At 32.7% G+C, this 27,929-nt stretch overlaps 2 protein-coding genes across 9 annotated transcripts in view; both read left to right on the plus strand.

Moving 5' to 3' along the window:
- Positions 1-16,286, plus strand: part of LOC113404085 (proton-coupled amino acid transporter-like protein pathetic) — a 40,764-nt gene extending 24,478 nt beyond the window's left edge. Inside the window, exons 2-6 of one of the 2 annotated variants that reach the window (XM_026644840.2) lie at positions 8,091-8,176; positions 9,560-9,700; positions 10,615-10,887; positions 13,285-13,842; positions 14,231-16,286. In XM_026644840.2, coding sequence (XP_026500625.1) covers positions 8,091-8,176; positions 9,560-9,700; positions 10,615-10,887; positions 13,285-13,842; positions 14,231-14,645 — 1,473 coding nt within the window. In that variant the 3' untranslated portion in view covers positions 14,646-16,286. Of the gene's footprint in view, positions 1-8,090; positions 8,177-8,208; positions 8,745-9,559; positions 9,701-10,614; positions 10,888-13,284; positions 13,843-14,230 lie in introns of those variants that run through there. The other variant, XM_026644841.2, reaches the window with a different exon arrangement.
- Positions 16,287-25,087: 8,801 nt separating this feature from the next.
- Positions 25,088-27,929, plus strand: part of LOC113404103 (GRB10-interacting GYF protein 2) — a 45,194-nt gene continuing 42,352 nt past the window's right edge. For 6 of the 7 annotated variants that reach the window (XM_064220469.1, XM_064220472.1, XM_064220474.1 and 3 more), the window contains exon 1: positions 25,088-25,199. The gene's annotated coding sequence lies outside the window, so the exon portion shown is untranslated. Of the gene's footprint in view, positions 25,200-25,288; positions 25,759-27,929 lie in introns of those variants that run through there. The other variant, XM_064220470.1, reaches the window with a different exon arrangement.

The raw sequence follows: 27,929 nt of genomic DNA on the forward strand, positions 1-27,929 counted from the left end.
TTGTTTGTGCAAAGTATTTCTTTCCATTTTACACAAAAGGCTCGAATGGTATTTTGAAAAAAATAACATTTTCTCTTCATATACAAGGGGATTTAGAAAATCACGCTCATGTTTAGATAATTTAAGTTAGCTCGTTATAGATATTGAAACTAATTTAAACGTACGTACTCCTACGCTTTGTTGTTTTATTGATATCGTAAGTGCGTACAATAATGTTGATGTTGTTAATCTCCTGCGATCACTTGATGCTTATAAGATTGGATCAAAATTATGTAACTATTTGTGGAATTTTTTGAATTATAGAGTTATGAATATAGCAGGCTTTAACAAAATTCATATAAGTAGATATTGTAGTCAAGGTTTAGCTCAAGGAGACCCACTGTCTCCTTTATTATTTAATGTAGTCACAGCACATATCTTAAAGGCAATTCCTAATGTCTCTATTTCTCAATATGCTGATGATTTTTTTTGTGTTTATGTGGCAGATAAAGAAATGGCTACGGCAAAGACTAAATTACAAATTGCACTAAATTCTATTGAGATATTTCTACAAAACTTAGGGTTGGATGTTTCGCCTCATAAAACTAAAATATGTATTTTTAATAGAAGTCATATTGGAAAATCGATTAATATTAGCATTAGAGGCTGTGGCATGATCGAAAGTTAAAATGGGGTAAACACATAAACAAAATAAAACAAAAGGCTTCAAAATTTTTAACATTAATCAAAATGTTGGCAGGGCCTGGTTGGGGTATTCATCCTAAATTTCTGCGACAGTTATACATTTCTTTGATAAGAAGTAGACTTGCAATAAAATTAAGCTGGGCAAGCTGCTCACCGAGCACGACACGCTCCGCTAAGTTTCTGTTTTTCGAATATCTAATCACTTTGAATGTAGCGTTACGAATCAGAATAGATCGATGCGTCATCACGAGCACAGAATCAAATAGCCTTGAACTTCTACATATAACTATATTGTAATTGACACCTCATTATAAATTAATTGGAGCACGGCCGAGCACTGCGTTCGCAACGAACGCGTTACGTTACGTTACGCAGTTTTTTTTATATACGGACATCATAACGTATCACGCTAGGTGCAAATGTTACTTTACAATAATATTTTTAATCTGTCTGATATTTAAATATCGCGCAGGCAAATCTTATATTATACAGTATTAAAATCGCGCAGGCAAATATTATATACAGTAGGTAATTATTATATTTCGCTCAACATATTGCAGGTTAAAAGTATCACAAAGAACAATAAAGCTTAAACGGTAATCAGGTGCATTCTTTTATAAAAGGCCAGCCTGTCTCGGTACCGCCTCGTTCATCCTCCATTATTCTACAGCAAAACCTCAATATTCTGTACTGATGTGTTCTTATATCCGATGACAGGTAGTGCATTGTCTGTCAGGAGTCGTATTACGTTGTAAGATGTCCCAGAGAGCAGGTGTATTTACAACCATGTCCCATAGATACCATTATAAAATTAATTTAAAAAATCATGTAGTCTAAGCTTTTTTATAACTTGTGTTCGATGCAAGTAGTATTAAGTGTGACTTTTTGAGCATTTTATGTCCTAGAAACATAAAACATTTTTCTACAAAGCGCCATATAGCTATGTGTATTATGTAAGTGACGCAGTTGACATGTGATTTCACATTATGTGTGACTAAAATCACATAACATATGTATAAACCGTGAAGAGAAAATACTTATAATATATTGAAAGTTTTAATGTTCGGCAAGAAATCTCCAACGTGAGCTGGATGCACATAGCACAAAACGTGTTCGAAAAGTTTCTTACAAGTTACCTTTCAGTGCTACAACTTATATTTGTCAACATTAAGTCCGTCTTGGAAGTCAACAAAATTACAATAATAAAGTTATCCGAAAATAAATTATATATTTTTTATCAATTTTAAAATTCCCTAGTAAATTATTAAATAATGTTTGTCCTCTAGAAAGCAATTCGCTCGGGTATAAATTTTAATTGGACGACGCCGACTGCCGGTGAAAAAAAAAGTTACAACTAGACTATGTTTACAGTACGAAATGGCTGCAAATATTTAAAGGAATGTTTTGTAGGAATATTTATATTCCTTTTCCTTTTTAATAATACATCCTGTAAATGACAAGCGAGCTAGCAAGATAACAGACAGAAACCAGAAGTCGCAGGTGCATATCGGAGCAAAAGTTTATTGATAAATTTGAATCTTATTTTAAATAAAATCAATAATAGATAAGGCCTTTTAGTCAATTACATATTATCTACTTCACTCTTGAAATTGACTAGCTTGACATGTTACGCATGCGCACAGCCTCCACCGCATACTTTTAAAGGAAATAAAAAAAAATGTTGTGTTTAGGCTTCTGTTTATGAAAAATAGGCGGATATTATAGCGTTATTTGAAAATCCACTCCCTAAACGGTTAATAAGAAGACGCTTTTTAATGTGGCAGTTCGTTTTTTCATAGAACTGTGATTGTTTTACTATAAGTAAAGGAATCACAGGACACTTACACAACATACTGTCTTGTGATCGCAATAAAAAGGTAAAAATACGTCATATTTCAGCAGTTTTCCGAAAACTCTTTTCGTAGGAGAATATTCTGACGATTCTTAGAATGTTTCCGATATGAAATATCATCATGGTGTTCGTATTCGTCGATTTCCCTACAGGACATATACATTTAATTGTAAATGTAACTATGTATTTCATTTGATATACTGAGCCCGGATGTTATTGATATGTAATTTGAGATCTGGATTTGGATATAGATAGGAAATTATTTCTGATTATGCGATTGCTTCGGATAGTTTCATTTGAGAATCATGGATTATTTAGAAACTGTAAAAGAGAAAATTACGAGCTAACAGCTTGATTTTTTTGTAGTCAATTATTTGATATTGGGTATACTGACAGACAGACAGAATGAAACAAATAGCCTCAAAAAACAATTTGCTACTCTTTCCAAGTATGACTATGCAAAAAATAAATATAACCACTTTGTTATTCGATTTTGAAGAAGTTTTTATTTCGGATATCCGATAGTTTCGGTAACGTTACGAAGCCCGATAACAAAATTCAATACAGAATGTTAATACAGAATATTTTTATATTATTAATGGAAACAAAAACTTTAAGAATTGCTTTTATCCGTCGGATCCCGATCGAGTTGAAAATGTATCCTAGTGTGACGGTCGGAGCGAGTGCGCGCTAAGCTGATGACATCTAGACGCGAGGATGATTCGAGGTTCTAATTCACTTCTTCCTCGTTTGAAAGCATCACCACATAAACACAAGAATACAAAAGAGCCGTTACAGACTATTTTATTTTTTTATTATTAGTAAGTAAATAGAAGTTATCTGGGATTTACTGAGAACAAAGGCGAGTTAGTTTTGTCAGTTAAATTTGAAATTTTGACGGGATATGGGAACTTTTATGAGTTCGTTTAATTTAAAATGATGTCTTGGGTGTTTTACACGAACAAATGTAGATTTTTTCGAACCATAGTTATGAAGAAAACAGTTTGTCAACGTAAAATTATATATTACAAGTCCTTAATATTTTTGAATTGCTTACGTGTAGTAATAGAAAAAGAAATTGTGATTCATAGCAAAGTGGGATCTAGCCTAAGAGTCTTTTTTACAAATAAAGCTGTTACATTCAGATTAATAAAAGATCGGAATCTTTTAGTCGGTTATGTTAGAAGTTATGTGTGAGTTTACGAGTTAGCGGTGTGTGTGTCGTTTCTTAAAAGTTTGTTATTTCAGTTTTCGCACTTATTTTAACCATAATCCATGTATGGCTAATTTTTGAGACAAATATCCGTATTTAATTTTTAAATTTCACGCGCAGATTTTAGCAGTAAATATATTTTTTATGAAGCTTTCTCAAAAGTTTCCTTATTATTAAATGGCCAAGCGTCTTTAAAACTTGAGCGAGATAGTTGGGTTTATTTTGTTGACATTCTTTGTTACGCTTTATAAACACCGTTACTATTTTTGAAAATTCAAAATTTTAGAATAATTCGCAATGCAAACATTTTAAATAATAGTTTCTTACCTGTTGATGATGTTGACTTAAAACTTTCTTAGGCGGCGATAACAATTTCCCCGACGGTTTAATTAAGATTTAAGAACCAATGTATGCAAATTAGGAATTTTTATGGAGAAGATATTGTAAGCGCATACAATACAATATTCCCATCGAGATGCAAGCAACAAACTAATTGACAAGCCGCCGGTTCGCGCGCATACTCTGCCCGCTGGTGATCTCCTGCGCTCTTTCCGCTCCTGGTAGCGTCGTGTCTGATACAGCTCAATACCTAGATTTCAGGGATGCACTAGCCTTCAAAGCGCATGTTAGTCCTGCGCACTACAGATTTACCTACAACGACCTCCTTCGAATCTCACGGATCCTGTTTGGAGACCCGGCAAAGAGCTCGATGCAGGTCGGCCGGGCTACGCATGCTCATTGCATCCCCGATGCACATACGTGTGTACCTGTTGCTAGGTACACTGTCCTATAAATATACTCACAAGTGGAAAATTTATAACGAGACGAAAGGCGGCTGCGTAAAACGCATGCGCGCCACAGCCTGCATCTGTTGCACTTCTTATGTAATTCAATGTGTCGAAGTTGTGACGAACTTAAAAGATGAATGATTACAGAATTAAATTAATTTCAATATTTGTCTAAAGGTATGATTTATGTCGATTTGAACAGGTGTTCTAATTAATAGTGCTGTTGTTTGGAAAAAACGAATTACTGACATCTCTTAACGATATCAGTTTATTTTTTAATTTATAATTTGTCTTTTTACGTTTTTACCTTTTCGATCAAGGTCATGCATTGGGTAAAAATTCTACAACAACCTTTGCCAGTAAATCTCTTACTGCCCAGCAAAGTTCATTTTTGCTCTTAAGAAGATTTGGAGCTTACTCCACCACGCTGCTCTAATGTGTGTTGGTGATAAAACCTTATGACAGTTTTACATACAACAAATGCAGATTTCCTCGAGATGTTTCACTTCATCGCCGATAACGACATTTATTACAAAGATGAATACAAATAAAAATTTATTTACATAAGAATTATTAACATTAAGTCCTTAGATATACAAATATAAATTAAAAATAGTTACTGTATAAATCTTGACTGAAAAAAAATATCTAATGATAAATTAAGCACATGATAATTCATTGTTGCTCGACCCCTGAATCCGCAACCTTTTCCTAAAATTCATGTGTCTTAAGTACTTGGTCATCTCGGCCATAAAGCGGAGTATATTATACAATATGTATGTATATAGGATATTTGTTGTTTTTGAAGGAATACTCTTATAAATTATGTTTCCCTGGTATCTAGCTGGATGTTAGCCGCTTTTATTTAAGCCAAGCTAAGCTTGCTTTGAGCTATTTTCTCTATCCTTGCAGTCCAATTTTGGGCGGTGCTTCTTTCTTCTTTCTATAGAGAAACATTCTCCAAAAATTTTAGTAGAAGTTAAGCAGTAAGTAGCAGAATTTTGCAAAAACAGCATGCCAAGCACTGGGATATCATACGTTGCAAGGAGTTAAAATGCATACGATTTGATACATTTCTCACGACCATATTTCATCTCTGTTTTGTATTGCGGGTACCCTTATGAGGTAGAAAAAGATCGAGGGAATTTCCGCATCCAATCTAAAAGGGTTGCAATGCGCATGTATCTTTCAATTTGATTTGCGTTGCATGTACTCTTCGCACTTGCATCCAAAATACAAGAGGTGCTTTGCGTTGCATCGATTAGCTCCTCGGAACTCCACACCCTTATTTTTATGTTAGCCTAGTACCAAAATCTATCTTGCACTATTATACATACATTTGTATAACAAAACTAGTCACAAAATAAATCATAATAGTTCACATCCTCCTTAATGATTTTTTTTAGCTTAATTTTTACGTGAGTGCTTAAAAAGGGGTGCAACGCTTTTAAGATTCATGTATGTATGTGAGTTTCTTTATTCCACCCTAACTCAATGCCTGAACAACACTGATTCTGGCAAGGTATTATATTATATTATAATTAACTCTTAAGCCAAATTTATAGAAAGATCGTGTATTTTTGTTATTTCATAGAAAAAAATTACACAAATAGTAAAAGATTAAAAGTGTTAAGAAACAACAAGCCATTTTGATTATAAGAAAATGTTATATTTTCGAAATGACAAGTCGGGCTAGGTACATTTCGGCGCAACTGTTCTATTATAAAGTATGAATGTAAATATTAAATAATGACACATCGTGACAGCACGTTTCAAAATTAGAACTGTTAATAAGACGTCAGGAGGCGTGTCTTGGGGAGTTGATACAAATAATATTGACAAGCGACCTTGAAAAGCAATTTAGTCAAATGCGCATCAGCTTACCAAACAAAGAGTATTTGTGTCGTCACGGCTTCTAAGTGTATTACTTATTAGAGCCTCGTGACGATGATGACAATGGTGGTATTATTTGTCCCGACGGTGGTGGCAATGTCGCGGTCGTGTCTTTGATTGTTGACATATAATATTAATATATGGAACAAATATTTAAACGATCGCAATCACTACGAAGCTTCTTGTCAACAAGCAACAAATTGCACAGCTGGGAAAAAAATAAGTCTACTAAATTACATATTGATATCAAACAGAAAACAAACTAATTCGGAAAACTATAACTATAGACTACAGTTGTTTTTTTTTTGCTATCCAAATCGAAAGCTTGGAATTTTCAGCAATCTAATTTTATGTGTCCATAAAATGTATCTTTAGAAAATTTTTTGGTGAACCTCTAAGGAACTGGTCTAGTAGTCTATGAAACAACGGTAGAATGAAAGGAACTAAGCTCAAACACATGATCTGGAATCTTGTTAACCACATAGCTTAGCATTTATTGCATACATTAGAATCAAGACACGGTCCTTTATTTATCGCAAGAAAACGTGAACTAGGAAATAGTGGGAAAGAATTTGTATAAAATTAATCTAAAGCACCGTGTTCATAACAGTAATGCAGGAAACGACATACAATGTATAAAAATATTTTACAAATAAAATAAACGTTACACGATGTTAAGTGGTGACGGTTATCTCGAACCGTATCTAATAAATGCATTTGATAATGTTTTATGTTATAATACACGTATTTATAGTTAGTTATGTTAGTTAGGATGTGAACAAAAAGAAACAAGGAGTATTTGAGGATACATTTTTTATATTATCGTCGTCAACGTGACAAACTTGAATGTTTCTAGCGCTCGCCGTGACAAAAATGAACCGTCTGTTGCATTATGTAATGTTTACTTTAATGTCCAACGGAAAGACATCGGCGAAGGATACGTCGCCAGGCAGCTGATTCCCAATTTATTGTTGTGAACCAGTTAGATCCAGTTTAACGCAATCGCTGTGGTTGACAACTATTGATCACTTGGCAATAAAGCTCCTAACCTTTTTAATTTAGAGTTCAAAATTGTTAAAAAACATTAAACGTAATAAAGTTCTCGGTTGGCTGTTCACAATAAGGGGAATTAAATTGCATGCGCTCAAAGAATTAAACATTTTGTGACTCACGTGAGCCCTAAGGTACACCCCACTTGTCAGACAACTTAGGGCGATTATAAAGTCGAAAATGCAAGAATATCTTATATTATTTCAGAAACTTAACTGTTTTTATAGACTGTTCCTAAAATAAATTAAAAACATAGCAAGACGATATTTCGTGGCGCGGTAGGAGTTTCGCGAGTTACGCCTCGTACGCTGGAGCGAAGGTTATTAATAGCTTACCGAAATAACATTGGCGATCTCGTGGCGAAAACAGGAACGAACCCAGCCCCTGTGCCCCGTTGTTGCCAGACCGAGACGTCATCGCGGCGTCACATGCGTTTCGAAACAAGCCCACAATACACGACAGGTATTTAAAATAAATACGTGACGTAAATATATCGGCGCATTTTCTTTGTAAACAATCATATTTGTTTCAAATCTTAACTATAAGCTGGACATTGTAAAAACTAAGATACAAGCACTAAATTAACTCATTAATTTCTTTATCTTTTCAGAAACCACAATTGCGTCCGATGATAGCTGAATATGACCCCAAGAAAAAAGGAGTTAAAAATGATCTTTCCGATGTCGTCATGGTCAAGTAAGTGATAAAGTTTCTTGTCTTGGAGGAGACATCTTAAGACCGATCACCTACCGATCAGCTTTGACTGGCAATGTGTTGTTAATAATGTTATTTCATTAATTCGATAACACATCCGAACATTTTGTATGTTATACTCTGCTTATGAAACTAAATTCAACCCAAGCATGCTTCACAGCTTCACATCATTTTTGTTGGCAATTGAATTTCAATAAAGTGTATTTTTTAATAGACTAATTCGGAACAAATGTATTGTAATAATACTGACATTTTTGTTCAACAGGACATTGAAAAGAATAGTATATATATCGGTATTATTTGAACCGCAAAACAAACGCTCTTGGAGCGTTGCGGGTCCCTTCGACACATCTGTTTTTTTTATTGACCAATGTTTTGTCGTTAAAATGGTATTTTATATTGTATGTTGACTGTTAAGTACTCGCTCCTTATAACGAGCTAATAATAACGCTCGTCGCCGTTCGGAGACGATCCGGGAAGACGTGTGCAGCTTCCACGAGATTAAAGTCGTTCGTCGACCTTGATCATCTTGCAATGGACTCATACACCGGTACATCATTCCATTATATGGTTTCAATTTTGTTTATTTATTTTATTTGGTACTGGTAATTATTTAAAGAAAAATATGGTTACCTGAGGGCCGTGGCTTTTGCTGCTTCAGCCGCCACGTGCCCCGTGCGCCATCTCTGTTCAGGCTCGGGATTGGCTCTCAATCTATTTATTTGTACAAATTTGATCTAGCTTTATGTCCATTATTACACACTATTTTTGGCCATAAATATTACTTTTATACAAAAATATTTTAAAAATTCCTGTTTAGTCTTGATTTTAATGAGATATAAGACTTTTTTTTCTAAATTTTTCAAACATTCTACGTATATACAATACGTAAAGCTGTATTAAATTTTACGGTTGGGCCACAAATTTGTAAATGCCGAGGCTTAACAGAGTGAAACGCACTTAAAAAAACTGTACATTTTGGAGACCATGATGAATGTATCACACTTCACCCAAAACACTTACACAGATGAAACTACATACAGTTGTACGATATCCGAGATTCGCCATAAACTCCCAGTAGCCACACCGTAGGGTCCGTAAACAGATCTGAACACGCAAGTCCGCGGCCGCGATACACCTCGTTTCACACTCCGATCAAATCACCATTGAGCTTCAAATGTGGCGCTTTCTATGTTTTCACTATAGGCTACCATTACATTCCTGTGCTTGAAATCAATAAAGTGATTAATTAAAACTACACTCTTATACCCACTCACTGTTAACCAATCAACATCATATTATTCAAATAAGTAGAACTACTAAAGATGTCACTAGTTATAACAGGGCTCGGTGATCGATTTGCAGGTACAAAGTTGATCCGAATGAGATCCCAGTGGAACAACAGGCGGGTTCCACCCTCCCCCTCATGGAGATCCCGGGCCGGGATATTGAGGCTGATGAGGGATATAACCCGTTCGAGCACAGAAAACTGGCGCACCCTACGTCGTAAGTTCAAGTTTTATAAGTAAACCAATGCATCAATAGATCGAATTCTAAAGCTGGTTTCGAAGTCTATTGCTATTAACAAAGTAGGAATACTCACTGTTGTGTCACAATATATTTACAACAATATTATGTATAGTCACAGTAGCATTGATCACTTTGATAAAATCAGTGATAATCATTGTATGTGCACAAGAAGAAATAAGCTTAGAACGCCAAGTTTCCGACTCCGCAAAGTCAATAAATCATTCTTGGGACAAGGTATCCGCTTCTATAATAAAATTCCGCAGACATATTTAACTTTGCCGATTCACAGATTCAAGTCAATTGTAAAAAGTGCATTGGTAAAGAAGGCATATTATTCGATACAAGATTATATTGATGATAAAAAAGCGTGGAGTTAATGCTTGTTGACTTCGAGGCAGGAGACATGACTTACTTATATAATTGTATTTAACTAACATGACTGTATTTTTAGATGTTGAAAGAGAGTAACTACTGAGTTTCTTGCCGGTTCTTCTCGGTAGAATCTACATTCCGAACCGGTGGTAGCTTTACTTTAAATAGTTTGTTAAATTACTATTCAAAAGTGCTTGTAAAAGCCTACTTGAATAAAGTATATTTTGATTATTATTTGTTGGAGAAATATGATGAATAGTTAATCATTTTTTAGTAATCATAAAACCTTATATTAATTTTACAAAATAAAGCAATTAATAAAATAGAATTATTTCCACAAATTCGACCAAATTACTTTTTGATACATCTATAATATAAAAATACCCACTATTCGAATAATATATCTAAGTAATAATATAATTAATGATGTACATCAATTTGAGATGGTTACGGTATAAAATAAATATACTTTGAATAATTACAATATTAATGTACATGGATACTTTTGTAACTTTCAGGGATATGGACACTCTCATCCATCTGCTGAAGGGATCTTTAGGCAGTGGTATCTTAGCTATGCCAATGGCTTTCATGAATGCTGGCTTGTACTTCGGTCTCGTGGCTACGTTCCTTATTGGAGGAATATGCACCTACTGTGTGCACATCCTCGTGAAAACAGCTCACGAGCTATGCAGAAGAATACAAAAACCATCGCTGGGATTCGCCGAGACCGCTGAAGCTGCATTTTTATCAGGACCACCAGCTGTGCACAAATTTTCAAGACTTGCCAAGTAATTATTTCAATTTTACATACAAATCTATAATTAGGCATTGGTTATTTATATTTCGCTTTTATTTTACAAGTCTCTTTATAAAACGTTTGTACACAACCCTTCCAAGATTATTTGTAACTCAAATTCCAACGAATGTTTTTTAGAGAATAAGAAATTATTGTTTTTAAATATTTTAATATATCGTCGTTTCGTATTATACATAACTGTTCTTTAGCAATGATTGCATACAAAAACAATCACGCTTTAGATTAACCTTAATTTTCAATACTCGCCTCTGAGAGAAATTCGTCTATTTTGCATGTGTTGCGTGTTGCGTGGAAATATCATCAGAAGTTATAATACCATTCTTTGTTTTATAAATTAATTTTGGCTACGGGTGTGTACCTACTATGTCATTTCGTATTTATTACTTAATATTCAGTTTTAAGTTCTTTTTTTTTATTTAAAATGGTGGGCTGATTGATAACTGGGCCAGCGCGTGACGTAAAAATGTTATGAACCCCTTTAAATTAAAAAAAGTGTTGCTGTTTGGCGAAAAATCTTAAATCGTCTGTGCGCTTTGACAGTCCTTAAGTGTATCTCATGTCAATGTCATTAAACACGGTAAAATTTGTCCTTAAAAACATCAGTAAGGAATGGTAGGTAATAACAGAACTGTACACTTTGAAAATAACATTACGTTCTCAATGGTAAAACTAATATTAAATGTTAAATTCTAGAAACTCTTCTATTAAAATATATTTTCTTTGATTGTATTTTCCAAACACCTGTTCAGTTCTTATAACCTTTGTAATATTTTAGAGTTATTATTTTATTGATACAAATAAATAAACACAATGAAACCGTTCCAATATTAGTCTGAGAGAAATGTGCTAACTTTTATACTGGCTTTTAAGCACTGAGAAATAGAAAAATATTTTTAATTTCCACATCCAACAACCACACAATATTCATTTTGTTTAAGTACGTATAACTAGTACAATATGATTACTGCAAATTATTGAAATGTTAAGTGTTCATTCGGTTGTATTTGATTAAATAATCAAATATAATACGAATATTAACAAATAATCTCCGGATTTATATATTTTATCTTAATGAAGTGCCCTCATCAATGCTCATCAATATTCTTGTTGATGATTTCAAGGGTAGCAATGCTTATAGTATATTATTATCGTTTACCAAATATAACATAAAAAAATAATACTATAATTGATATTGCATAATTTTATAAAAGACTCGTTTAACATTAGGACGTGTCCGTATGGATTGTGTATGTCCATTATATTTTATTGTCTATTATATTTAATATATTTTAGTTTTGTTTATTCAGCATATGTATTTAGGTAGAGTGGCACAAGTGGTAAGAGGTCACCATCGCTCATAGATATTGGAATTATAAGAAATATTAACTATTCCCTTGGCCCTTGTACCTGTCCTAACGCTGGCCCATTAAATTTTTAAGCCGGAATACAATAAAAGCATTGTTTTTTTATTAAGTAATGAGTGGGTGGTATTTACTCAGAGGGGCTTAAATAAAGCGCTACAGCCGAGTGAGCACAACATAATTAAACCATGTGTAAACATAATTACTAATCTTGTACAAGTGTAAAAGGAGTCGATGTTCTTACGTTGCGTTTCAGATCATACTGTTACTCAACGCAAAAATCATTATCTTTTAACGATCTATTAATGTGGATACTAATGAAAATTAATCTGGAACGATCTATCGATGTTTCGATCGGGTCTATCGTAGACCTGCACGAAATTATGAATATAGATACCATCGCAAATAATTTAAATGAAATAATTATTCATCGGAATCATTTTTAAAGCAAAGTAAACATGAAAAAATATTGATAAACAAATCTATGAAATTAAATTTCGGTAACTTTAGGCAGGTTTTAGAGTTTGCAGTATATTTTTAATTTTGTTTCACGGCACGGTTTATCTTTGATATTCGTCGGAAGTAGTAATCTTCTAATAAGATAAAGAAATTGAAAGAAAAAACTGCTGAAAAGAAATAACTTTTACACTAAAACTTTTACTGTTAACTAATAACGTCATATAAAAAATTGTTTCGAGATTTAAGTACTCTTATTTGCTTAGTTTGAAAATTTTAATAGATAAAATTATTATCCATAAATTATTTAATTTACTTGTTTATCTACTATATATTTAAATATTTAATTGTTATCCTCGTAGTCGCGCTGCATTGGGGACTAATCTATAGGTATACCGACAAAATCTGAAAGACAATTTAAAGGAACTAAAATTGATTTAATTTTAAATACAAAGTCGGGCGGAAAATATTGATAAAACTTTGTGCACAGTGCAATAGATTTTGTAGCCACATGTAATAAATTCAATAAACGTGTTTGTATTTATTTTCAGGGCTATGATAAACTGGTTCCTGGTGATCGACTTACTAGGTTGTTGCTGTGTGTACATCGTGTTCGTCGCTAAAAATGTCAAACAAGTCGTGGACTACTACGCTAAGACCAGCGAATGGCTTCCCTATGACTTGGATGAACGGATTTACATGGTGGCGATGCTACCCCTGCTTATTATGATGAACCTTATTAGAAATCTGAAATATCTCGCTCCCTTCTCAATGATTGCGAACCTTTTAGTCGGAACTGGAATGGGAATAACGTTCTATTATTTATTCCAAGACATACCGCCATTAAGCTCACGCCAATCATTCGCTGGCTTCGAACGCTTACCAACATTCTTCGGAACTGCTATTTTCGCACTTGAAGGCATCGGTGTTGTAATGCCTCTTGAAAATAACATGAAGACTCCGACCCACTTCATCGGATGCCCTGGAGTACTTAACACGGGCATGTTCTTCGTTGTATCCCTTTATGCTCTTGTTGGATTCTTTGGATATTTAAAGTTCGGTGATGACACTGCTGGCAGTATAACATTGAACTTACCTGAATACGAACTGTGAGTATTGCATAAGTCTATTATAGACGTTTATTACTTACATCTTTAAGTTTGAATAATTAAAAGTAACAGTCGACAAATGTATAACTGCGGGCCTAAGGCACCGCCTCTCCTTTTTGGTTTAACGAAAGTGATATTCTTCCAATATGCCGCTTCAAAGCATATTGATGGATACAAATGTGGAAGATTATCATACGACCCATGCAAGTTTCCGCACGATGTTCGCTGCCGCGCACGAACTGAATGGCGAATACAGATTAAGCATATTAATATTCAGACTCAGAGGTGCTTGCCCGGGTGTGAACTAACAATCCTCGGTTAAGATTTATGTGTTCTAATTCCTAGACTATTTAAATAATTACTAAAAGACAATATTATTTTATTTCAGGTTGGGTCAAAGCGTGAAATTGATGATCGCCGTTGCTATATTCTTCACATACAGTCTGCAGTTCTATGTGCCAATGGAGATTATCTGGAAAAACGTCCGCCACTTTTTCGGAGCCAAGAAGAATATCGCGGAGTACAGTATTCGGATCTTCGTCGTACTTTTGACTCTCTGCACGGCCATAGCCATTCCGAACCTCGGCCCATTCATATCTCTCGTCGGCGCCTTGTGCCTGTCATTCCTTGGCCTTATTTTCCCCGCTGTCATCGAAACTGTAACTTTCTGGGATCGCCCTAACGGCCTCGGACGTTACAATTGGGTTCTGTGGAAGAATATGTTCCTGGTTTCTTTCGGAATCCTCGGCTTCCTAACAGGTTCCTATGTCAGTATTCTAGATATATTCTCGGGTAAGGAATAATAGACTAACGCGAAAGACTAAGGTAGAATAAGGCTCAAATTAAATGTTTTAAGGGCTAAGATTTTTTGGTATTTGCTTTTAGTATTATTATTTCATTTATATTGTTTTATTTTGATAAGAGATTCGTAATTACCGCGAGTTTACAAAGCTCAAAGGTTATTTGTCGAGATTAGTATTACACTATTGTGGTAGTTCGCGTAAAGCGGGTTGTGTTTTAATATAATATTAATTTGATTTAGCCCCGAATCTCTGTAGCCATTTCACATAGATTTAAGAAAATGTAGATACCTAACTTTATAAATGTGTGAGAATTTTTCTAGTGCATTATCGAATTGTGATAAAATATTAGGTTACGTGGAAAGGCATTATTTGCTTTTTATAGAAAAATTGTTCCGAAAAGTATTAATTGCGAAAATCCGGCAATTAAAATACAACATTACTGGAGCTATAAATGAGTTGCAATTTTTGGGGTTCATATGAAAAACTTTTTGAAAAAGATAAAGGCATTTTCACACCAGAGAATATAGTGACTTTATATAGTATATCAAATCATATCGAATGAATGAAACGCATTTACTTTACATTTTGGCCCGCCACGTTGTAGGTATATTCATCATTACCGTCGCACTGCGAGGACGTAATCTATACATATTTATAGTAATTAGATACATCAAGGATGTGTATTTTTGTATTTTTAAAGCTTCATGTGGCATGAAACTAGAAAATTTAATATTTCGAACTAACCAATAAACAAAGTGATTAAGAATCATGTTTGTATATTGAATTAAATATGTCAGTTATATTGCGTTCTCAACTGTAAAACATAGAGCTATATCTTTAAAAATGTGATAATTTTCTGTTTTAGTTTGGACACCATATTAGGATTACAATGGCTTTTGAATAATTATAATTAACAGATACAATAACTCCCGAATAGTATAAATTTGTCACGACAGCGTTTACCCCCTGACAACATTGTCAAATGTTATTCCAAAAGATAATATAATATATTTTCATAATTATTTTATTGGCTATGTTTTTAGCAGTCGAGTATTGACTTTATCGACTAAAAATTCGACTAATTGTGATTTGTACTTTAATTTTTTTTTATCTTTGACATAAATCAGACAATACATGTGGTTGTTTTACGAAGGCCCTTTTGCCTCTGAAATTCAGAATTCGATGGTATAGGGTAAAATTACTATAACTGACGTTTTTGGAATATTAAGACGCGTTCACGCAAATATCTGCTTATGTTCGGAGCGATCACAACATAATCTATTTGTCAATAATAGTATTTTTACCCTATTTCTAAGAATTTTAATGATATATTATGAATTCGTAACGATAATAATATAAGTTTGGTAATCAGAAAAGACTACTAAAATATGAAATTGTAACAAAATACTTTACTGCCTACAAAACAGTGTAAGTCAATTCAACGATGGCTTTTTGAAATATTTACTAAAGTTAATAATGTTACTATTAATATATAACTTCGCGTAATAGATTTAACGTAAAAAAAGGTTTTCTTACTTAAAGGAAATCATTCCTATTAATTATTTCTTGGTATGGATTACAACATACCAAGGAAGTAGTGATTGTTTTGTTACAGTATTAAAATAAATCAGTTTTAAGGGATATTTGTCTTTTATTTCTCCCGAGACCAGTACCTGTTTTTAGAACGAATAAAATATTAAAATGAATCAATGATTATTATGAATGTAGATCTTAAATAGGTGGTCAAGTTATAAGCGCTATTCTTTAGATGAAACAAATTGTCGCTCGAATCAAAATATTATTTATTCAAGTAGGCTCATCAAAGCACTTCTGAATGGTCAAGTTACAGAGTTAAATTAAATATAAAGCCACCACCAGCCCGGAACGTAGATGCTACCGAGAAGAACCGGCAAGAACTCAGTAGTTACAGTAGTCACTGACAATCAACAAGTCTTTATAAGTATATTGTATAAATATATTGTTATACAAAATTAGGAAGCCCTTTTTTAAATTATTTTTCTAATTGTAAAAAAAATTGTAATTTATTTTCAAAAACCGCTTTTTACAACCTTATTTGAATTATTATATAATATATAGTAATTCAATTATGTGTGTTTCTTAATCACGCGGTCAAGATCGTTGGTACCTTTCTTTTGATCTTTGATCTCTAAAGCCGGATTTTGAGCTATAGAATATTCTATACCTATACTTAACCGAAAATTTTGAAGTTTGGATAATGGATTCGAACTATATTCTCTTCAGTTTCATCAATTGATACACTAATTAATTATGTAGGCCGTAAATTGTTCTGTTATGTGAGTTTCCCTTTAGTTAAGCTGATGGCATTTTTGATGGGGATGGAGTAAATCTGTACTCAAAATGAGGTGTTTCGTGAAATGTTCATTCATTGAATACATTTTTTATTGTTACCAAAAATACATAGACGGCGTGCCTTGATCGTTGAAATGAAGTTGAGTTTGAAATCAAAATGAGGTTATAATATAAAAAAAAAACTAATAATAACTAAGCAAGTCCGGTGGATTTTTAAATATTGTTTTTGATGGGAAATCCCATCCGGCACATGGCTAATATTCTAAATATTTATTAAATATAATCATAATATATATTCTCAATGTAATTATTCGTGTTATAAAGCGTTGTTCTACAATTGCAACAAAAGGGACAGGCCGAATTTTAATTGATGTGTGTGAGATCTTATTTAAATATAATTATGATAGGGATGATAGGGAAAATGGTATATACATTTTGATTTATTAAATATCAATAAATGTAAGTTTATGAGACAGGCTTGATAATCATTATATTTATTAAAAGAAGGTAATTTAACAAGTTTGGTTATTTTCAATGTCTAATCCATACGAATATTTTAAATGTAAAAGATAAATATGTCTGTTAAGCTCTCAGGCCTTAATCACTTTTGAACATGTCGATTAGACTGGTTGCTGAAGTTACATTATCCACTCATCACACATCGCTCGTATGTAATAAGAGATTATTATCAATTTTGATTAAAATGTACTGGTATAAAGGCTTTTAAATGTCAAATTTCGGAAATTCCAAATCAAATCAAAATACTCTTTATTGTACAACGACAAACACATACTTTAGTCATGTTCAAGAAAGATACACAAAAGGCGCCCTTATCGCTAAAACAGCTACCTCTTCCAGGCAACCTTAAGACAGAGGAAAGACACAGAGATAGAAACAGGTACAAAGCAGAGATAAACATAACATATAAATACATTACAGTGAAATAAATAATATATTTAAATCGTAATTGAAATAACAAAAGGGGATAAAAAATAGGAGGAGAGTATAGAAATGTAAAAGTAGAAGTAGTTGTGTTAGACTAATTGCAAATGAATTTGTTAACGGAACTTCATATTCCTTCAAGGTGCAGGTCTCCTTACGGTGGTTTCTTCACCGTTCAAGCCAGTAAAAACTTCCCAAGTCAATACGGACAAAACTTCAAAAACAGAGAGAAGCGTGCCGTGAGATCGAACTTCGTTTTCTTGGTGGTACTTTGTGGACTTTGTGTCCGTGCCATCAGTTCGCTCATTTGTTCGTCGAAGTAATTTCGTCTCAAAAGAAATTACACGCTGTTTACTCATTTCAAGATTTTAAATACAGAAAAATTAAACACTACAAATTTGGCGGAAAATTGCAAGATAAATTTATACATTTTCAAATACATTTTTGCTTTCATTTACAAATTATAGTTTACTTACTTTAGACACTAAGAAACTCGGTCGAATTTTTCGGCTGATATTTTTTATATAGACAGGTCAACCGTCGGTGAGTCACGGTAGCATGCGAGAGCACCCGTACCTGCCCCACAGAGACGGATTGTGTACCGCTGATTTTTTGTATATTCTGGCGCACTCGCCACCTGTTAGTGCCCCACCTTTATTTGGGGCACACGCGTAAATCTACTTGTAACATTTTATAAGTAAAAAATCACTAACAACTGCCTAAATGCCTCTTCACCAGTACTATTCATTAAAAAGTCATATCACATTTGCGACATTTTTAAAACCGGCTAACTGTGATAATATCACCGATCGAATATAGCATATTATGCTATATTTATGCGTGAATCCTTTAAATTCTAGAAAATGATTATATTATTAGTGAAAGTCGCTTCATTAATTCATTCTGATATCAAGATCGTGTTCTGCGGTGAGTTTCGAATATGTTCTTACAGATAAGCACGCACTACTGTTGCTATGTTAATAAAAAATGAGAAGATGTATAGTATAAGAATATTATACGAATTGTGATTTTAAGCATTATGAACACCTTGGAGATTGTTCAAAGTGATAATTGATGATAAATTCGTTCGAAATAGCCTTATTCATCTCTATAACAAGTTACTGCCATTACAAATTAACGGGCTTACCTATTTTCCGATATTTCATGACGTAATTTATTCTACGACATTCTTTCGAAACCTCTTAAAATTAAATGTTTGACTGTTCGAATGTTTGATACATACTTGCTTAGTTCTTAATGGGAGAACGGTGTGCTACCGTGTTAGCTAATGAGATTTTCAAAGCCATGGTTCAGATTAACTACTAACGTTTGAGTATACTAAGTTATGAATGAAAAGACCTTTTTTTGGCATTGGTTGGTGGACGAGCGTATGGGCCACCTGATGGTAAGTGGTCACCACCACCCATAGACAAAGGCGCTGTAAGAAATATTAACCATTCCTTACATCACCTATGCGCCACCAACCTCGGGAACTAAGATGTCATGTCCCTTGTGCCTGTGATTACACTGCCTCACTCACCCTTCTAACCAGAACACAACAATACTGAGTACTGCTGTTTGGCGGTAGAATATCTGATGAGTGGGTGGTACCTACTCAGACGGGCTTGCACAAAGCCCTACCACCAAGTAAACTATATTACTATAAGTAGGTAGTTCTAAGATCTATGAAGCTGGAGAGTTTGTACGATTGAACCCTGAACTGACCGAAACTGAACCATTCATTTTTTTTTTTTGATAAATCTATAGAAATAATTATAAGTATATAAACACTTCACTTCTTTTATTTATTTATTTTAATTGAACATCACATACATTACTCTGATCCCAAAGTAAGTAGCTAAAGCACTTGTGTTATGGAAAATCAGAAGTAACGACGGTACCACAAACATAACAGAGACATATAACTTCATCTACTCTTTGTAGTTTTTCTACTTTCCAACAGGGACCTATATTCTTGTTAGACCTCGTAATGGGCTAAGACGGCTCAAGAGATGGGCAATTTTAATAAACCTGGGCTTGAAGATGTAGGTGCAAATTGTTTATGATATCTATATAAACTGAGTAAATATATAACTTCACTCTACAATTATAAATAAAGGATTAGTGGGCATTTTTATCATTCAATATTTGTAAAATCCAAAATTAGCGCGGACGGAATGTCGAAGTACACTAGTACATACCTTGTTATGTATTTATACTATAGATAAAATAAATAATTTGTGCTTTAGCTATTCAGAAAAATTTAAAGTAATATTCATTATTAAAGCTTCGATATACGTGAAATGACTTCATTTGAATTACTTTGATTTCTTATTTTTGTCGGTATTTGTTACTGGAGAAACTTTGAAACTTTGAAATTTCCTTTACACCAAAAAAATAAATTCAATTACAAATAATAAAAATAAATATAGAATTAATATTATACAAAATATCGAATTTTTTATTATTAGCTTTATATTTATACCAACGCTATCTATCTCGAGGTTTTTAGGGTTCCGTAGCCAAATGGCAAAAAACGAAATCCTTATAGATTCGTCATGTCTGTCTGTCTGTCCGTCCGTATGCCAAACACTTTTTTCCGAAACTATAAGAACTATACTGCTGAAACTTGGTAAGTAGATGTATTATGTTAACCGCATTAAGATTTTCACACAAAAATAGAAAAAAAAACAATAAGTTTTGGGGATTCCCCATACTTAGAACTGAATCTCAAAAAAATATTTCATCAAACCCATACGTCTGGTATCTATGGATAGGCCTTCAAAAATGATATTGAGGTTTCTAGGATATTTTTTTTCTAAGCTGAATAGTTTGCGCGAGAGACACTTCCAAAGTAGCCCCCACTGTAACTTCCCCTGTAACTTCTAAAATAAGAGAATGATAAAACTAAAAAAAGATATGATGTACATTACCATGTAAAAGTCAAACCAAAATTGGTTTGAACGAGATCTAGTAAGTAGTTTTTTTTAATTTCATAAATCGTAAACCACAATTTACCTTTCATTTAAACAACTCAAATATAATAAAAAAAAACATTTAATTTCATAAACATTAACCTTGTTACTGGCTGCTACGGAACCCTTCATGGGTGAGTCCGACTCGCACTTGGCCGCTTTTTATTTTATTTACATCGAAATTTTAAATAACACATTAGTAAAGGAACCTACGGCTTATTTTTTGCAGAATACCTCTTTATTTTTTTTTTACTTAACGATAGCGATCGATGCCGGCCAATCGCGGTTTAATCCTCCTGCTGCCTAAAAAATCAGTGTCGGACGAGATGCTATTCTAAACGGACCTGAGACACTTTGGTCCGCAATTATAGGCCGCAGGCGGTGCGAGGATTCCGCTGGGCATATTTATCTGTAACGTACAATCGAGCAAGGACACCGACGTATCCAGCTCTTAAGTTATGAACACATGTTTTAAAAATACAACGCAAATTAAGTATGTGTGTAAGAGTACCATAACGTAATGGGTCAAATCATACCTGGGGTAACCATAAATGGGCTTATTTTCGAAGCAATTTTAAGCAATACATCATCAATCCTTATCCAATTAAGTAACATAATAAAATACATTGTACAGTTAATATAGATCAATATGGCTCTTTATAGCGTGTAATTTAAATGAATATTTTCGAAGACATTACAGATTTAAAAGGCAGGGACATAGCGGTTTGTGTTGAAGGGACTGAAATACTGTGAACGTTGTAAGACATTCTGTAGTATATTTAGTATCAGCATTGCACCTGTGCGCAGCCGGGGCGGGTCGCTAGTTCATAATAAGTACCTATTTAATATTACAGGGTTATGTTCTAGCATTTTAAATTTAAATAAGTGATAGTCAGACCATGAAAGTAAACAACTTTCGCAAAGAAACACGTTCGAATAGTGAAAAAAAAAATTCAAACCTTCCATAGGAAATCGACCACGTGATCAAGCAGTTTTCTGTGGGAGGGTCAAATTTTTTTTTCAAAAGAGGACCCCCGTTCCTAACAAATTTTTTTTTAAATCGATATTTGTAACAGTTACTGCCTGTTATTCGTGTCCCATCCGTCCAACCGGTGTAACATTGTACAAATGTCTATTATTTTCAGTGTCCCTAGTTAAATTTTACTTTGAAGCAATAAAAAGTCTTAAAATTTTCACTCTTAAAAAGTCAGAAAATATGCATTTTGTATTCAGTCATGAACACAATCGCATTTACAATTTTGTATTGAATGAACCAAATCTTCTTAATGCTTCACATTAAACCTATGGTATTGAAAGTGCGTATTCCATAACACACGGTCCATTTTACGATACGACTCTAAGGAGCGTAATAGGAACTATGAACGTCAACTAATGGTAAACTAAAGACAAATCCCAAACAGGTGTATGTTATGTGGAAATAGATAAGTACAAACTTAACCTTAATTTAAATATATTTTCTCAGTGCGTTACCACTAATGAAACTTTAGTGAATTGTTCTATTGCTGAAAGACTGCGATTTTTTTCTTTTAGTGAACGGTCGTGCTTCACCTTAAACTTTATTTATTTTAAATATTAATGGTTCTACCGGGTAGCCAAGCCGGGTATAATAAAGATAACGTGTTACTGCGGCGGACGTTGTAATGTTAGATACAGTTATTTATACCGTTTATTGTGCACAATGACATGAGACTATATAGATAACCAGTGGACCAGTAACTATAGACGTCAACCAATCTTGCAAATTGTGCGCAATTACTTACGAGAAACAGGTATGAATAGATATTTGTAATTTAACGCAAGCCAAGGTGAAATCATGTTAATATCAAAGGGTTTATAAAATTGGATGCATTACTCTCCGGAGTACCAGTCGACTTCGAAATAGTTTTTGTATTACACATTATTAATTTTTTTACTGAGGAGGATCATAGTCCCTACAATACTATTTGCTCCTACCCATTGTACCAATATGAGCCATGAGTTTGGGACATTTATTAATGGTTATCATGACTATAAGAAGACTACCTACTCGTCGTCTTTTTAAATAGTTTATATTTATGTAAAAAATTAAGATTCGCAAATGATATTAATATATAGTAGGAGCCTTGATGGCTCACAAGACGCGAACCGATGATTCTGAGTTCAAACATCCGTGACGTAACCTGCAATCGTGGATGAGAGTCTGCCACGTGTATACATTGGAGATATCCAGGTGGCTCACTAGCTCGAAAACTTTTTAGTAGTGATGCCTGGTTACAGGCTGTTACCATACTTTACTTTATTTTATTTTTTGCAATATTCGACTAAAATTGAATTAGAAATTGAAATAGTTCCTTTTTAGGGTTCCGTAGCCAAATGGCAAAAAAACGGAACCCTTATAGATTCGTCACTGTCTGGCTGTCTGTCCGTCCGTATCAGCCACTTTTTTCCGGCAGATAGGTCTTCAAAAATGATATTGAGGTTTCTAATATAATTTTTTTCTTAACACTTCGAGAGACACTTCCAAAGTGGTAAAATGTGTGTGTCCCCCCTGTAACTTTGAAAATAAGAGAATGATAAAGCTAAAAAAAAAAAATTATGTACCATGCAAACTTCCACCGAAAATTGGTTTGAACGAAATCTAGTAAGTAGGTTTTTTTCTAATACCTCATTACCGTAAACGTAAACCTCAATTTACCTTTCATTGAATCATCAAAAAAATAAAAAATTGAATTTCATAAACATAAACCTTGTTACTTGCTGCTACGGAACCCTTCATGGACGAGTCCGACTCGCACTTGGCCGCTTTTATTATTCTTGTTTCTAGCGTTGTATCTAAAAATATCAGTATATTAAAATCACTCTTACCTTACTTCGAATGATTATTGCAAAAAAGTTTTTAAAATATATTATACTTTGTCTTATTGCCTCCACTACTGATAGTAGGACTGGAACATTTTCAGTAAATACATACTTACATAAATAAATATAAGTATAACATAGGATTTGTATTAGAATTAGTCTGGCCGTTGCCGTAATGCTGCTACATTCTCACATCCATTCATACTTGCAAATAAGAAATCTGCTTAGTAACTTTTTTAATTCTTATTTGCTGAGATGATTTTTAGTAACAGTTGTTTAGTCAAAAAGGTTATTGTATAATAAACAAACATGGAACAAACTGAGAAAGTTCTAATTCTACTTTAATATATAAATATTTAATGTGAAACAGTTCGTTCGTTCGTTCGTTTCGCGTCGTTCAAGATGGACTATGAACGAATCTAACATTGCGCTCTCGAACTCAGTTTTAGTTATACGAGGCTGTTATGAGTATACTATTACCAAGGTAGAAAAAAAAATTACTGTTCTTTAACAGGCTTTGTTACTTTTCTTCATTTTGTAACAAACTTATTATTTTTTTTACTTAAGCGGGAACCGGATTGTGTGTAATTTTCAAACAATGTAACCACAGGAATGGCCATCTTCGGCGCGGATCGGAGAAGCTGAGCGATCGTGTCGATATAACCCATCCGTTGCTCTACAGCTGTGTTTCACTCGTGGTTCCGTGGAGTTCTCCTTAGAGGGCGAAGGAGATCTCACTGCCATAGCCGCCGAACTCCTCTTTATTACAAAGCCCGGATGCCGTCTTACAACAATATATACCCAATTCGGTAGGTTCCATTATTTCAATAATGTGCTTACACTTTCTGTATTATAATATCTAATTAAATTAACGTAATTCTATGAAATAAGACATATATTCTTTAAGCTACAAATAAAAATAAAAATTAACATATTCAGATTTTGTATGAAAAATAAATATTAAAAAAAAACACAAAAATATTTAAATAAGTCCCATTTTAAATGTATTTTTTAAAATAAATAAATATTATGGTTTTTCTACAGGATAATTTTAACACGAGGTCTGGAGTTGTGTAATATATTTTTAAAGATTTTTAAGATATGATTTATTTGACATACGTGTGATACACATCCATATATCTCTTTGTTTTAAATATTGCTTAAATCAAACGAATATGAATAAAAAATATATATAAGTAAATTATACAAATAAAAATTAATTTTGTTATTGCATACACTTCATGCTTAAAAATGTATTAATATACTGTCACGATACAAATGTCCTGTGTTCTAGTTGTATCTGTCAACGGTTGGCAGTACTGATTGTTTATGGTATCACTTCGTGCATGCGTTGACGTTCTTCTTCAATACATTTTGGTCGGCCATATTTCCTTGCCGTCGTGCGTGGTGCGTGTGTCTATTATTGAATCACTTCTCAACATCTTGGGTAATTATGATCTCTTGTCATAATATGAATTATTTCCTCTCAAAGTATGAGTAGATGGAATTCAACCGCGTAACGCTTCGTCAAAGTCGTTTTGGTATAACGAATTAGTTCCTACCTGCCACCTTGACTCTTGGAGTCTTGGATTATGTGTTTCAATCTGTTGGAATCGTAGTAAGCACGAGGTGCCTGCGATGATCGTGTAATGCGTGCTATGTCATCACAGATATATACAATTTCAAGTTATACAAAAATTTATGTAATTTATGGCGTGTATTCCTTCCGATAATCCAGTTGATCAGAGGGTATGTGTAAATACTGAATATAAAAAATTCTTTGTGTAACTTTATAGTCTATTATTAAACTAATGCATTTGAATGTTGAACGAAATATAACGAAGAAGTACGAAAATCACAAGTGTAGTCAGTGTTCAAAACTAATTAACTTCTAAGTTTATTATTGGCGAATACCCGCGTAATTGTTACAAGTTACATCTGTTTATTAGTGAATAGGAGGTATCATTAGAAACTGAAGGGATATTTTGCATCAGCGAAAACCTTGGGTATGTAATTTTGTATTGCTAAGTGTTAATTGTTGCAAAATTACGATTACTTTGGTAAATATTGCTGTTATTTTTGTTAATATTATGTAAAACAACACAAAATCATAGGGCTTTGCTTTGTTTTATAATAATGATTGTTATAAACATATTATTAAATAAATCATACAAACAGATCACATACATAGATGTAAATACAGATGTAAATTTTTCTTATTTATGATAATTTAAAATATTATTATGATGATATTTTATCTGTATCAAGTCAATTGATGAATCGACCCAGATTGCAAAATTCATACATTTTATTTAGCCGAGTGAATTTATTTTGTAAATTATTTCCATAAGATTGTTTAGCACGTTAAAGTCTAACTTGCACAACTTTAATTGCCAACACCAATCAATTATAATCAAGATAATTAATTAATAGTAAGTCATTGTCGTAATGTTTATAAATTTTCTTACTGGTTCTTATTGAATTAACTTATTGTTATATCAGTATCAAGTATGTTAGTAACATAATATATACTGGAATCATATAAACATGTGATTGCTTCATTATTATTGTTATCAAATTAGTAATATAAGTGTTGCATTGCCTTGCGAAATACTCTATATAATTACATGGCATTATAAATTTGCGATTATTTTGCTTAGCTAAGTTAATTTATATAGCTTATATTTTATAGCACAATTGAATATGATATATTATTGAATAATTTTCATAAATAAAAGGTAAACTTAAAGTAAAACATAAAGTTTGAAACATAACATGATATGCCTTTTTATGTAAAAGGCTTACTTTTAACAATATGACACCCATATCATATTACTGGAGTCCATAAATATTCATAATTAATTATACTTGGATTTAATGTTTAATGTTTATATTAAGTAAAACAATTGCGCTTATGAGATGAATTTGGATAAAGTGATATATAAACTAGGCTTACCTTCAAAAACAAATATTGAATAACAAAGCACTGCTGTGCAGCTGATAACAGCTGTATCCATTAAACTAAAGTAATTAATCAAAGTGTTTTGATTTTACTAACACCTATTCAAACTGATGACAGAATTATCAGTTTTTTTTTTATAAAGATCAATTATTAGTAGGAATTAGCAATTAGACAAATTCAAAGTTTTTTTTTTGACAATATTCAGACATAAACTAGGAGTAGTTAGGCCTTAAAATCAATAATAAATGAATTTATACTTTTTGTATAATTATGTTAAAGGAAAACTTGCTACAATTTTCATTTCTTTGCCGGTGTTGCAAAAGGTCTGATTAATTTTATCAAAACTTTATATTTATATTTTTTTAATCAAATTAATGTTGTAATAACTAGAAAAAGATAAAGAACGTAAACAAAAATTTTGTTCAGTAAATAAAACTAAACTTTCATAACATAATTTTTCTATTTACATATTTACCCAAAGCATAAATATTTTGATTTTAAAAAGCATATAATATTTGATATGTTTTAACTGGATTCAATGTCTTAATCCTAATTATTTCTATCGAAAAACAATTTATCTAATATGATCATAATTTAATTTGTATATTTAGAATAAAATGTTGCATTGCCATGCGAATATATTTTAAGTTTTTTTTTTAGTTAAAACATGATATTTATTGTTTTTATTAGTATGTGATGTCTTATTAACAATTTGTTAATATTTACAATATAACCGATGGATTAAATTATTTGCTCGTTTGCCAAATATGACATAAAAAAAAAAAAAATTGTAACATACTAACAAACAATTATTGAAAACGCTAATGTGTATTAGAACATATTATATAGTGACCTATGTGATGATACATGTAAATATTATTTAGGCATATGTTTTTACATATTAAAGCGAATCTAGAAATGATAAACTTGATTGTAGCCATAATCAAATTAAAAAAAAAAATTGATATATTTCCCGCGTTTTCTAACCTTTTCCATGAATATAGTAGCATGAACGCAAATCTCATTTAGTTGCTAACTAAAAAATTCAAAATAAATCGAAATGTTTTCCGATACAAATACAATCGTATTTGGTTAGTTTATAGATTTATCACTTTTATTTGAAGTTGAATATTAAAAAGTATCTATATTTTTTAGGTCCAATTAGAAATATGTAAAAAGAATATATGAAAAAATGACGTAATTACCGCGGAACGA

The sequence above is a fragment of the Vanessa tameamea genome, chromosome Z (genome assembly GCF_037043105.1).
Source record: "Vanessa tameamea isolate UH-Manoa-2023 chromosome Z, ilVanTame1 primary haplotype, whole genome shotgun sequence".
Lineage (NCBI taxonomy): Eukaryota > Metazoa > Arthropoda > Insecta > Lepidoptera > Nymphalidae > Vanessa > Vanessa tameamea.